General features: G+C 42.5%; 1 protein-coding gene across 1 annotated transcript in view; it reads right to left on the bottom strand.

Moving 5' to 3' along the window:
• The window catches only part of RTTN (rotatin), a 235205-nt gene that overhangs the window by 74360 nt on the left and 145873 nt on the right, over positions 1-14972 (bottom strand). The window contains exons 35-37 of the mRNA XM_007955605.1: positions 9331-9421; positions 7665-7857; positions 1343-1433 (exon numbers count right to left, since the gene is read on the bottom strand). Of these exons, the coding sequence (XP_007953796.1) occupies positions 1343-1433; positions 7665-7857; positions 9331-9421 (375 nt within the window). The remainder of the gene's footprint in view (positions 1-1342; positions 1434-7664; positions 7858-9330; positions 9422-14972) is intronic.

Genomic DNA, 14972 nt, shown 5'->3' with positions numbered 1-14972 from the left:
CTGGGAGAGAGACTGAGCATTCTTCCTGAACTTGAGTTGTAGCCTGGTGCTTCCCTAATAAACCCCATAATCCGTGAGTTCTGTGTGGCCACTGCAGCGAATTATCAAACCCAGGAGAGAGGTGGTGGGTACTTTGGGAGGAGCAGTTGGAAAAAGGGCTGGAGGAAGGCAGCATGTCTGGCCTGGCAGGAATAGGCCTGGGGTTACTGCTGGTAATCCTGTCTTTCTCTTGTAGGATTAGAGGAGGTCAGAACATGTGGCCTCCTTGCCATTTTAGCAGTATATAATAAGTTCTAGCTATACAAAAAGAGTTAAAAATAGTAACTTATCTGTGAATGATCAAAAAATGAATTTATTCTTACTAGATTCTAAAAACCAAACACACACCATTGCTTTCCAGTCAATTCTGACTCATAGTGGCACTACAGGACAGAGTAGAGCTGCCCCATAGGGTTTCCAAGGCTGTCATCTTCACAGAAACAGACTGCCACATCCATCTCTCAGGGTGGCTGGTGGGTTTGAACTGTCGACCTTTTGGTTAGCATCTGAGGATTTAACCACTGCACCATCAGTGCCTCTTATTAGATTGGATTTTGAAATTACACAAAACTTAGCCCTTAAACATTCTAACAAACTCAACTTAGGTGAAAATAACAAACATAACAGAGACAGTATGAACAGGGAGGTGGCCAAGAGGGCCCCTGTTCCTCCATGTGGTGCTCAGAGGTGCCCAGACACTTGATTATACACTCACAGCCAGCTAACAAGTACAGGACTGGGCAGAATTTCATTCTGTTACATGTAAGGTCATCAAGAGTCAACAGCAACCAACAAGAACAACAAATGATAGAGTCAGGACCAGAACCTACGTCTTCAAACTCACTGCTCCTCTGTACCCGCCAAAAGTGTCTGCAAGTGGAACTTTAAGAAGCCTAATTTAAAGAGCCTCACCACACCACGTGCGTGTGCAAAGATTTTCTTACCTCTCCTGTGGTTCCCATCTCCTCAGAACAGTGTCTGTTTGGGGCACTTAAAGCTGGGCCGGCCTTCAAACCAGTTCAGTCCAGTTTGACCCCTGCTGAGCAGTGGCTTTTCCAGCCCAAATACACTGAATCAGAATCACATTTTAACAAGAGCCCAGGAGATTCTGATGCACACATGGGGATCACAGGGATCGACAACAATCGCGAGCTCTGGGTGTCCATTCTCATTCAGTGTATCTGGGCCGGAAAGGTCAGTTCTCACAGGGGCTCGAACTGGAATGAACCGTTTGAAAGCCCTGCTTAAAGCAAAGACTCCCACATACAGTGGCCATGCACCAGGGTGGCCCTGGGACACTCACCTGGGCCTGTGCGTGCTCCCCTGGAGATGAGGGCGGCAGGGGCGTCCGGAGGTCCTGGACACACTTCTCTATGAGGGCAGAATCTGCAATACTTTAAGGGCAGAAAAGAAAACCGATCAGACAATGAGAATGCTTATGAAAGACTGATAAACCTGAACTTGAAGTTTGAAGTCAACTTTGAATAGAATTCCACAGATTTTTTAAAAAATAAAGACAATATTTATAAAAAGATATTCTACAAAATTTCAGAAAACTGATAAAGTTCTTATCAGATAAATATGAGAAGCAGAGTTTTAAAAAGATGAATACCTATTGAAGCCACATTGTTGTTGTGGTTATGTGCCATCAAGTCGGACCCTACTCATACTGACCCTCCTTCGGTTTCCGAGGCAGTATCACTACAGAAGTAGATTGCCCAACCTTCCTTCCAAGGAGTGGCTGCTGGGTTTGAACCGCCAGCCTTCTGGTTAGCAGTCAAGTGACCTAGGCACTACGTAACCAGAGCACCCACATTTAGAAGAAGAATAAAATATAGTACAGTCTTTTCAGAAGAAAAGTAACTAAGATTGAAGTGTTTGTGGTTACTTTCCCATTTAAAGAGCACAGAAACTGGCCAGAAAACAAGTTTCGGTTTGTTGTCATTGTCATTGTTGACTGCTGTCAAGTTGCTGCCGACTCATAGCAACTCCACGTACGACAGAAAGAAACGCTGCCCGGTCCTGTGCACCCTCATAACCTGCTGTGTTGGAGCCCACTGCTGCAGCCACTGTGTCAAACCGTCTCACGGAGGGTCCTCCTCTTTTTTGCTGACCCTCTACCCTTTCTCCAGGGTCTAGTGCTCCTGAAAACATGTCCAAAACGTGAAAGACAATTCTCCCCACACTCACTTTGAAGAAGGTTTCCAGATGTACTTCTTCCAGGACAGGTTTCTTCAGTCTACTGGTGGTCCACAGTATATTCAGTATTCTTCACCACCATCGAAACTTAAACAGCATCAATTATTCTATGATCTCCCTTATTCTTTGTCCAGTTTTCATATGTATATGAGGCAACTGAAAATACCATGGCTTGGGTCAGGTGCACCTGTCCTCAAAGAGACATCTTTACTTTCTAACTTTTAAAGAGGTCTTTTGTAGCATATTTGCCCAGTGCAATATGCCATTTCATTTCTTGACTGCTGCTTCCTTGGATGTTGATAGTGGAAATGAAATCCTTGACAACTTCAATCTTTTCTCCACTTATTACAATGTTGCTTATTGGCCCAGTTATGAGGATTTTTGTTTTCTTTATGCTGAGGTGCAATCTATACTGAAGGCTGTCATCTCTGATCTTCATCAGTAAATGCTTTGGGTCTTCTTTGCTTTCAGCAAACAGGTTGTGTCATCTGCACCAGGCAGGTGTTAAACAGTCTTCCTCCAATCCTGATACCAAGCTCTACCTCATATACTCCAGCTTCTCTGATTATTTGCTCAGCATATACATTAAGTAAGTATAGGGAAAGGATACAACTGTGACGCACACCTTTCCTGATTTTAAACCATGCAGTATACCCTTGTTTTGTATGAACGAATGCCTCTGTGTCTATGTACAGCTTCGTCATGAGCACATTTTTCCTAGAATTCCCATTCTTCCCAGTGTTATCCATAATCTGTTAAATTCTGTTGTGTAGTTAATAAAACAGAAGTAAACATCATTCTGGTATTCTCTGTTTTTAGCCAAGATCTAGCTGACATCAGCAATGATATCTTCTGTCCCATGTCCAAGCTCCAAATTGAAAGTGAAGATAAAGAAAGAAAACCAACAAGGAAGAAACATTTTTCTCAGGTCAGAAGAGAAATGGTCATGGTGCTACGGCAGCCTTTGCAATAAAAGACCCGCGAATCCCCGTAGGCCTCTGATGGCACAGCAGACTCAGCTGACTCCCGAGAAGCCGTGTTCCGAAAGCTGCACCGTGTCCACTCTGGAGCCAGGAAGCACCCAGCTTGTAAAAGCAGCTAACAGCTTCCTTTCCCAAGTCTGAGAGACACCACAGTAGAACGGAAGATGACAAATAAATACAAAAAGGACAGCCAATGCACAGCTCGCTGCATGCCATAAATGGTGACATGAAGGAGTGAGCACAGCGGAGGGCAGTGGGATGAGCAATGCCTCCTTCCTGTTGGTTTCCTTCACATTCAGAAAGACCAGAAAGCACTTTGGCACAGGCTCTCCAGACAGTGAATGTTCAAAGGCAGAGCTCAAGGAGCAGAGGAAAGCAAATGAACACACGGATTGAAGGAGGTGGGGATGCTTAGTGAAGGGGTCTGGGCGCTGCAGTGTCAAGCACTTGGCTGCTAACCAAGAGTTCAGCGGTTCGAACTCACCAGCTGCTCTGCAGGGGAAAGATGTGGCCATCTGCTTTGGTAAAGATTTACAGTCTTAGTAACCCTAATGGCCAGCTCTACTCAGTGCTCAAGGGGTGCTAGGAGCCCCAATCATCTCAATGACAATGGTTTGGTTTGGGGTTTTATGGTTGTCTAGAGACTGTGACTGGGCAGGAGCGCTGGTAGCGTAGTGCCTAAAGCACTTGACTGCTAACCAGAAGGCTGGCGGTTCAAACCCACCAGCCACTCCTCGGAAGGAAGATGGGGCAATCTACTTCCGTAGTTTCACTGCCTCGGAAACCCAAGGAGGTGTTGCTGTGGGTCGGGTCCAACTCGACGGCACATAACAACAACAACAGAGACTGGGCAATCTACTTCCTTAGAGATATTGCCTCGGAAACCCAAGGAGCGGTCACTAGAGTGGGGTCCGACTCGACGGCACATAACAACAACAATAACAGAGACTGGGTAATCTACTTCCATGCAGATACTACCTCAGAAACCCAAGGAGCAGCTCTACTGTCCTCTAGAGGCGCTGTGAGCCAAAACTAACTCAGTGGCAATGGGTGGTATAGCTCCAAGTTGAGGAGCTCTGGTGGCACAGTGGTTAAAGCATTTGACTGTTAACAGAAAAGATGGCAGAATGAACCCACCAGTCACTCTATGGGAGAAAGATAAGGCACTCTGCTTCTCTAAAGATTTACAGTCTTGGAAATCGTATGGGGCCTTTCTACTCTTTCCTCTAGGGTCACTATGAGTAGGAATCAACTCGATGGCAGTAGGTTCGGTTTTTTGAGGTTCAGAGTAAACCGGACTACTGAAAAAGAGAATTAACATTGAGTGGCATATTGCCTAAGGCATGTGACTGCTAACCAGAAGGCTGGCTGTTCAAACCCACCAGCCACTCCTCAGAAGGAAGACTGGGCAATCTACTTCTGTAGAGATACTGCCTCAGAAACCCAAGGAGGGAGTTGGAATTGACTTGACAGCAATGAGTCTGGTTTTGGTTTTATAGATAAAGGAAAGAGCTCTGGTGGCACAGTGGTTAAAGCATTTGGCTGTGAACCAAAAAGTCAGTGGTTTAAACTCACCAGCTACTCCACAGGAGAAAGATGAGGCAGTCCACTGTCATAAAGATTTACACCCTTAGGGACCCGATAGTGCGATTCTGCTCTGACCTACAGGGTCAGCATGAGTCAGAACAGGGTCAGCATGACTTGCTAGCAGTGGGTTTTGTATTTAGGGATAAGGGGGTTCTTAAAACCATCACTTTAATCCTCATAACAACCGCATCTAATAAGTGGTGTAACAGAGAGATTGAAGTAATTTTCCAAGGCCACACAGCTACTGAGTAAACGAACTATACTTATACTTAGGTCAATATAAACTCAACATTTAGGCCTTTTCTACTCTTATCATATAACCAATAAAATTATCAGAAATAATTTTATCAGATACTATTAATATTAGATATATGAGTAGCAAAATTTCAAAGGACCAAATTGATTTCCCTAAATTTTATCAAAATATTTTCTGACAAAAAGTTTAGTGTTCCATAACAAATTAACTCCAAATAACTTAACTTAAACAATAGGGTTTCAGCCAGAGACATTATTCTGAAAGGACCACTAGAGAGCTGAATCTACAAATCCTTCATATCCATTAAAAATAACAGAATTAAGCAAGGTTGCAGGATACAAGATCAATACACAAAAGTTAATTGTATCATAAAGCCTGCAAAACCCACTTTGATGGGTGAAAACCTATCAAAGAAGGAAAACTAAGAAATCTCCCTTAACCAGGAACAACGAGAAAGTGCTAAGACTGACCCTGTCAAAGGCAGAAAACTTGCAAGACCCAGAAAAATAAGGCAGTCCTTGTTCTGGCTCTCACTGAGTAAACACTCGATGCACTTGCAGCAAGATAACCAAAATCAGAGAAAACAATTCCATTCACAGCAGCATAAAAAATAACACTCAAAAATAAACTTAAGAAGTGTAAAATGTACACACTAAAAACTATAAAACATTGATTTAAAAAAAAAAGGATGATCTAAATAAATGGAAAAGCATCCCATGTTCATGGATTGGATGGCTTACAATCTTTAAGACGGCAATACTCCCAGAATTGAGCTACAGATTCAACACAATCCCTATCAGAGTCCCAGCTGACTTCTTTGTAGAAACTGACAAGCTGATCCTAAAATTCATATGGAATTACAAGGGGGCCAGAATAGCAAAGACCATCTGAGAAAGAATAAAGTAGGGAGACTCATGCGTTCTGATTTCAAAACCTGCTATAAAGCAACGGCAATCAGACAGTGTGGTTCCAGCACAAAGACAGACACCTAACTCTATGAAATAGCACTGGGAGTCCAGAAATAAACCCATACATCCACAGCCAACTGACTTCCAACAAGGGTGCCAAGATCATTCACCGGGAAAGTCTTTAAGAAATGGTGGTGTGGCAACTGGCTCTCCACAAACAAATGACTGAAGTTGAACCTTTACTTCATGCCACATGAAAAAGCTACCTCAAAACGAAACAAAGATCTAAACGTAAAAGGTAAAACTATAAAACTCAGTAACAAAAATAAAAATAACCCAAGTTAAAAATGGGTGAAGATCTGAATGGATCCTAAGAAAGATACACAAATGACAAACAAGCGCAGGAAAGGTGCTCACCATCAGGAGTCATCAGGTAAATGCCAATCAAACCCAGCAGGAGAAACCGCGTCATCTTGGTCAAGAAGGCCAGAGTCAAAAGAAGTTAACGAGCACAGCTGGAGAGCCAGAGCCCTTCACACATTGCTGCTGGGAATGGAAAGCAGGGCACCTGCTCCGGAAAACACTCTGGTAGTTAGTCCCCACATAATCAAACCTAGAGTTACCACAAAAAACCACTGCCATCAAGTCAATTCCAACTCACAGCGACCATACAGGACAGAGTAGAACAACCCTACAGGGTTGCCAGTGCGTAAATCTTTACGGAAGCAGAACAGCACATTTTTCTCCCATGAACGGCCAAAGGATTCAAACCACTGACCTTTTTGTTTTGCAGCTGAGCACTCTAATCACTGCATCATAAGGGCTCACTTAGAGTTACCATATGATCCAAGTATATACCCAAGAAAAATGAAAGCATAAGTCTATACTTAATTCACAAAAGCTTATAGCAGGATTACTTATAATAACCAAAAGGTGGGAACAACCTAAAAGTCCATCAACAAATGAAAGGATAAACAAAATGTGGTATATCCTTACACTGGAATTCAGCTATATTCAGTATACTCAGCAACAAAGAGAAATTAAGTCCTGCTAAGATGCTACAATATTAACAAACCCTGAATGCATTATGCTAAGTGAGGAAGTCAGTCACAAAAGACCATATATATTATGATTGTGTAATTATGAAGTCCAAAAAGGGAAATCTAGCAAGATTGTAGACTAGTAGTTGCTTAGGATGCTGGGGGAACAAAGGGAAAAGGAGTCATGACTAAAAAGTATGGAGTTTCTTTTTGGGGTAATAAAAATATTCCCAAACTGACTGTGGTAATGGCTACACACATCTGTGATTACACTAAAAATGAATGGTATGGCATGTGAATTATGTCTCAAGAAAGCTGTGAAAAAGGGAGAAAGAAAAAGAACAACTGAGGGTCTACATCAAAGTCCTTGAGTACTGCAGGAGAAATCAGCTTTAAAACCACTGAACTGTATAAAAAATCAAGAGTTCTGTTTCCTGCCTTAATAGTAAATATAACGAGCTGACACAAGACTCTTAACCTAAAATAAAAACCCTCAAGTCGTTACGACAAAAGCCAAAGCCTGGAGTCTAACGGGCCTGCCGAGGGAGACCGATGGACCCCTGGCACACAGGGAGTCCTCCCTCCGTCGAGTCATGAATCGACTTGTGCAGACTGCTCTGTCCTCCCAGGCTTCTCAGGGGGCTTCTCTTACCCACAGAGACGCTCGAGAAGGTGGGCCTGTCGAAGGGCACCTGCAGTGTCTCCTGGAGCAATGGCCAGGAGGTTATCTAAGAGGCTGCACGTGGCCGAGAGGAGGGAGGGCGTGGCCCAGACACAGTGCTTCGGCAGAAGGGCAGGAAAGGACGAGTCGCGAGGAGGCCGTGCCGACGTGGTCTCACGCTGACCTACTGGTGAGAAAAAGCATTAACACTGTTTCCATGTCTTTCCTAAGTTCTTAGGGAGAAGTGCCTAAAAACGCCAGAGAGACGGCTGGGCACTTTCCCTAGCTGTTCAGTTTGCCTTGACCCTGCGGTCAGGGGGTTCCACTCCTCCTCCTGTTTCTTGCCTCTACTGTGTGTGTGTGTACACGCATGCATGTGTGTGCACGTGCACGCGCATGTCTGTCCTGGGTGGGAGCAGAAGAGCCGGCACAGGAAGGGGAGACATCCCCTGTGCCCTAAGCGTTCAAACAAGGAGGGACAACTCCACAGTGCAAACCCTTCTCTGAAACCACAGCAGCCTGAAGGGTTTCAGAACCCAAACAATTTTTGGATTTTGGAAGAATGGTAAGGGACATATGCCATATGTTAATTAACAGCCCAAAGGGATCGTGGGCAACAGCACACAAGGAAATAAACGCTGTGTAGTGAGCAGCACATGAATACAGCCAGCAGGGCCAAGGAGAGGCCAAATCCACCCTCAGCGCAGCGCTGCTCAGGTTTTGCAGCCACACATATTCAGGGAGGGGCAACTCTGCTTCCGAGTGAGTTTTGAGAAAACTTTCCCTTTCGAAGACATCTCAATTCTAGAATGCAACATATGGGATGTGGACTTCTGGCCAGCTCAGCAGGGGACTAGTAACTAGAAGGCAATGCCCTAAGACCTCCATGAAGACCCTCACTCCTTACTTCTATTTTAAAGAAAACTTGTATTTTAAATAAATTCAGACGTGCAGAGACTTTACACAAGCAGAAAGAATTACCAGACACCTGCACTCAGATCCCCTAGAGATTAACATGTCTCCACGTTTGATCTACTGCCCACTGACTTACATCTCTTTTTCTGAACTGCTCGTAAATTGCAGATATAATGCCCCTTGCACCTTAAATGATTTTTCTAAAAATACGAACTTTCTCTTTCATAAACATAGTACAATTATCAACATCAGAAAATCAATGTTGATGCAGGAGTATTAGCTAATCGACAGGGTTTTGCAAAAAATAAATAAATAAATTTGCATATCAGTACATCTGTTGGCTTTGAAACGGAAGCACTGTTGGAGACAGTCCAGCTTGTCCAGAGCCTCTTCATTTGCAAGGAGTACTGTGGTCACTGCCAGTGTTCTCCCAAAAGAAGGGGAAAATCAAACTAGCTAATACCCATCAGCTCCCAGATTCCTGATTTAAACTCTGAGCATCCGTGTCTAGCTCCCAGGAAACCACATGAGAGTTGGGTTGTTTATGTGGCGCCCAAATTCCCATTTATTAGGTTCAGACTGTTAGTCTGCTTGAATTTCTGATAATACCGATTCTAATCGTGTACTGTGACTCATTTCATAAACATCTGTCCTGATCAGGACACAATCACAACGCATTTGCCTGGACCAACATGAAAATAAAAAGTTTTGTTGAAAATACAAAGTTTTCCTACAACAGTACCTGGAGACGCAACCTGGTCACGGGGGGCTTCGGGCAGAAGTACTCCTGATGGCACAGATGGCTGGAATTCGGCCCCGACAGAGGGTGGCACCTAGGAGTCAGGAAAGAAGTGACTTTACCCTCCACGCCACACCATCAAACCAGAGATGGGCAGGAAGGCCTGTAACGCATTCCTTAGGATAACGCAGAAACTTTCCATCTTCGGTTCTGAAAAGAGTGTGAACGCCTTCCTGTGTGGTCTGCTACAATTGACAGAGGTCAGTGACGCACAGGAAAAGTCTTTTGGCTGGAAGACCATTTAGGATTTTAAGGTTCTGTTAAGCCCTACTGCCTCTTACTGCCCAAAAAGCCAGGGAACCCTGCTTTAACTACAATTCACTGTGTCTTGAGGTATTCTGCATTTCTTGAATGATGTAAAAGGGTTTTTTTTTTTAATGTTTCAAATAGTGCACACAAATTTTAATAGTGCCTATAAAAAGGTACTGATGCATTATACAACAAGAACTCTTAAAAAAAAAAATAAAATAAGCACTATGTTCACAATGTATTTCAGAGTACATTTTTTCAAGCATGAGCTAGAACAGAAATTCTGTCAAAAGTGAACCCAATTTCACATCCAGGTTTAGAGATGGGCTGACAGTGTGGCCTCCAGAAACTGAAAGGCCCAGGAGATGCGCCTGGTGCCTCCCATTTGAAAAAGACCTCATCTGGAGTGGCCCGGTAACCCTTGCTCTTGCAGTCGACCCATGTTAACTGAGAGGGCGTGCATCTCCCTTCCTGAGTGGCCTGCACTCACAGAGCCAAATAATCAACGTAACTCACCAATGACCGGATGCTCTCTCTGTAGCTCATGGTACGTGAATGTTTACTGTGCAGGTATCAGAGTGCGCAAAGCAGCGTACACTGCACTTAGGATTAAAAATGAAGGCAAAAATCAAGCTATTTGCATTTGCAGTTTCTAATGATAAAAGAAAATTAACTGGAAGAAACTGGGAAGAATGAAATACTTTAAATCCTTTCAACTTCACACTTGTAGATTCTCTCTCACCTCTTCAAGTCAAACTAAGTTATAGCAACAAGAAACAGGAGACATAGCTGTAGCAAAGAGAAGTAACCCTGGGTAAATTTCAGTCTAAACGAAGCATTCATAAATATGTATACAATAAATGTCTTATTTTATATAATGTTAGATCAAAATAATAGGAAAAAAATAACCTAGAATTCGTTTGGTTTTAAAAATAGGTGTGCCTATGAATGGCTTTGGAATACAAGTTTTAAAAAGGTCCTGTTAATAGGTATCAAAATAATTGTTATAAGTCCTTGAAGTAGACACTCATACACCAACACTGATAGCACAAACTATAATATATCTGGCTCCTGCCCCAAATTTCTTTGGTTTTATATGAAAAATTAATGTGATAATAATGCTGGAATTCTTTATTTTTTTCACTGAACATTTCTTCAACTGACAAAGACTCAAGAGGCTACTGCTGACAAAAATACTTGTTTCCATATGTCCAGAATCATGCCAGAAACCTCCTAAGAGAGATTTTCACATTACACAGCCAGGGTGCTTCTTCACAAGAACACACAGCAAATGCTGAAGGCTCTACTGCGCCCAGCTACTCAGAACCAGAGTGGGTATCTCCTAAATGTTTCAGGGTGAGAGGCAAGAGAACCTAGGGCAACTCAAGCAAGTTCCTTAGTTTTAACTCAAACACGTTCTTGGAAGCCTTAATCTCTCTGCTTAACTTTGGCTTGTAATTAGCACTTGCCCTGGTAGCATAGTGCCTAAGGCACTTGACTGCTAACCAGAAGGCTGGCGGTTCAAACCCACTAGCCACTCCTTGGAAGGAAGGTTGGGCAATCCTACTTCCGTAGTAATACTGCCTCGGAAACCCAAGGAGGGGTCACTATGAGTCGGGGCCGACTCGACGGCACATAACAACTATTCAGAAAAGGGCACGGGATAAGGGATATCACTGGGATGGCAGACAGATCTCGAGTGAAAGCAAAGAATACCAGAAAGATGTTTACCTGTGTTTTATCAACTATCCAAAGGCATTCATCAGTGTGGATCATAACAAGTTATGGATAACAATGCAAGGAACAGGAATTCCAGAACACTTAATGGTGCTCACGAGGAACCTGTACATAGATCAAGAGGCGGTCTTCATACAGGACAAGGGGACACTGCGTGGTTGGAAATCAGGAAAGGTGTGCATCAAGGCTGTATCCTTACACAATATTTATTCAATCTGTACGCCACACAAGTAATCCGAGAAGCTGGACTGTAAGGAGAAGAATGCGGCATCAGGATTGAAGGAAAACTCATTAACAACCTGTCTAATGCAGGTGACATAACACTGCTCGCTGAAAGTGAAGAGGATTTGAAGCACTTATCAATGAAGATCAAAGCCTATAGCCTTTAGAATGAATTACACCTTAACATTAAATACAACAAAAATTCTCACAACTGGACCAATAAGCAATGTCAAAATAACTGGAGAAAGGATTGACGTTGTCAGGCATTTTATTTTACTTGGATCCACAATCAACACCAATGGAAGCAGCAGTCAAGAAATCAGATGACATACTACACTGGGCAAATGTGCTGCAAAAGACCTAAGGCATTTGACTGCTAACCAGAAAGCTGGCGGTTCAAACCCACCAGCCACTCCTCGGAAGGAAGGTTGGGCAATCTGTTTCCGTAGTGATACCACCTCAGAAACCCAAAGAGGGCTCACCATGAGTCGGGTCCTACTCGACAGCACATAACAACAACAACTCTATGATCAACGATGTCACTTGGAAGACAAGGTGCACCTGACCAAGCCACAGTATTTTCAATCACCTCATATGCATGTGAAAGCTGGACAATGAATAGGGAAGACCTCAGAAGAACTGATGCCTTGAATTGTGGCGCTGGCAAAGAATACTGAAAACGCCATGGACCGCCAGAAGAATGAACAAATCCATCCTGGAAGAAGCAAGCTGGAATGCTCCTTAGAAGCAAGAACGGCCAGTGTTCACCTCATCTACTTTGGTCATGTGGGTCGGAAGGGACCACTCCGTGGAGAAGGATGCCATGTCTGGTAAAGCAGAAGGACAGTGGAAAAGGGGGCAGACCCTCAATGAGACGGACTGACCCAGTGGCTGCAACGAGGGGCTCAGGCACAGCAAGGATGTGAGGGGGGTGCAGGACCAGGGGGGTTTCATGTGTCGGACACAAGGTCGCCATGAGGTGGAGCCAATCCTGTAACTTCTAACAACAATTATTCGTTAAAACGGCCATAACGACAAGGAATAAAAGCACAATCTCGACTTTTCCCTCACTTTCATACTGTCACATGACATATCCCAACATCTTCAACTTATGTTCTTTTGACAAATAAAATGGAGTTCTCATTCAAGCAAGCACAGCTCTTCCGTATCTAGCCGTATCACCTTAAGGATATTATAGAAGGCAATAAAACTTCTTAGTGAGGATACATTAATGCCACTTAAAGCCACTATCTAAAAACAGACTTCAAGTTGCTTTTATAAAAGATGAAAAACAGAATAACCTTTTCTCCAATGTATTTATAAGCCTATTCAATAAACTAAAGAGCTTCCTAAGTCATGCTCCTTTGTACAAGAAGTGACTTAACAGTCTCTTGAATAGCAAAAAATAAGTCATTTACCTTATCAAATTCAAACTGGAATTTAAAAAAACAGACAATTTTTGCCATATAAACAAAATGCATAAATGTTCAAAAACGATATTCTCTGTATTCAGCCTTATAGAAACAAAAGACTTCATTGGATCTCTTAATGTTTTGAAAAGTATTTTATTTTTCAAAAAGATTTTATAATACTTCCCATTCTCTCTCATCAAAAGCAGTGTGACTGTCTAAATATTTTTTAAAATATAAAAGAGGACAAAGGAAGAAAATGAGAATTAGTAGTACGAAAAAGGCTACAAAGCTGCACATACTTTAAAAACATGACAAATGTAAGGTATACAAAGTTTCTAGGGATTCTGTGCTCATGTGTTCATTTTTATAAATAACACCTTTCTCTACAGGCTCAGGAATAGAAAAGTGCTGGCATGCTTCCCAGTTTGTAATCATTAATTCTAATCAAAATTATAACAGTAATTAAGAAAAATAAAATAAAATGGTAACACGAAGCTTAAGCCCTATCAACTGTTACTGATTCATGATGCAAACGGACTGTGTACATACAAAAAAAGATGAGAGAAGACACTCTGGAAGGACGCAGGGCCAGAAGACGCTCCAGGACTCATGCATATCTGTCAGAAGGCTGCCTGCCGAAAGGCAGAGGGTTAGCACCAGGACAGAACTGCGGTCTGCTCTGCTAGACGGGCATAACTGGAGAGGAACGTTTGCCCGAGCTCAGCCTTCTCTACCCTCTGTTAGCTTCCTGACCTTGGGCCCAACCCTGAAATTCTCTGAGAAGGTGTTTCTTCATTGACGAAAAGGGAACTTCCTCAAACGGTGCAGGCGTTACAACCTAATCCATTTGTAGCATTTCACAGGTAACAGCACATAGCCACTTAGTGGTGAGCTCAATTGGACCTCCCATGCTTAAGAAGTTAGCTCTCGCCACAGAGCAGTTTGGTACATCAAACAATCATGTCATCATCAAGATTAAGAAAGAATTAAACCTACTTTACTTATTGCAGCTACGGTTATGTGCTTAAGAAAATAGCTGGGAGCCTAGTTCAAAACATTTTGTCAGTTTTTTAGATGTCTGCACTTCTGATGACAGTGGCTTAGAACTATGTAATTTACCTTGAAAAAGTTCAAAACATATTGAGTACAAAATACAGGAAAAAGACAAAAAACATTGTTATTTGCTCATTCTGATAATTTTTTAAAAGACTAAATGTTTATAAAATAGTTACAGTTATGCACTAAGTAGGAATAATCTATTTCACCTGCCACTGTATTCATTCTAATGCTTCACACTAAAACCATATAAAAACTAATACCCCAGATATCAACATCTGAGGCTTATTAAGTAACAGCATTAAATTTGTACACAAAACAACAAATAAAATTTGCACTTTCCACGTGCTACAAGTCCCCAGAGTAAGAATGCCCAACATACGGACAACTCGTATTCAAGAACAGATTGCCATAATGTCTACCATATTGAAATTCTGGGTTAAATAAACGAATTCACACACTACTTTGTGGTGCTATGACAACACTGTGGTTTCAGAGGTTCATCAGCTGGCGGAAGAAAGCTGGAGGCCTTTTTAAGTCGACTCATGTTGCTGATAATACTGTGCTGAGTGTATAACTTTGTATTTTGCTTAAATTTTTCCCTGATTTACCCTCGTAACCATTCCTCCAGAGTATAAATCTGATGCAAATGCTGCCGACTCATCAAGGAAAAGGAAAACAATCACAATCAAAAACAAGGTGGAAAAATAATGAGAATGGGCGGGGCAAGATGGCGGACTAGGCAGAAGGATTGCACAGACCCTCTTCAACAAAGAAAAGGGAAACCAATTAACACAGATACAGAAGATAATCTTGGACCACTGAGCCTTGAAGGAAAGGATGCAGATTTGGACTAAACCCCAACTAGCAGAAGAATTTGCGTGAAAATACCAAAAAAAAAGGAGACCT

Source organism: Orycteropus afer, unplaced genomic scaffold (genome assembly GCF_000298275.1).
Source record: "Orycteropus afer afer isolate SDZICR_OR568_19922 unplaced genomic scaffold, OryAfe1.0 scaffold00516, whole genome shotgun sequence".
Lineage (NCBI taxonomy): Eukaryota > Metazoa > Chordata > Mammalia > Tubulidentata > Orycteropodidae > Orycteropus > Orycteropus afer.
The sequence above is the reverse complement of the archived record's forward strand: the minus strand, read 5'-3'. Positions and strand labels throughout refer to the sequence as shown.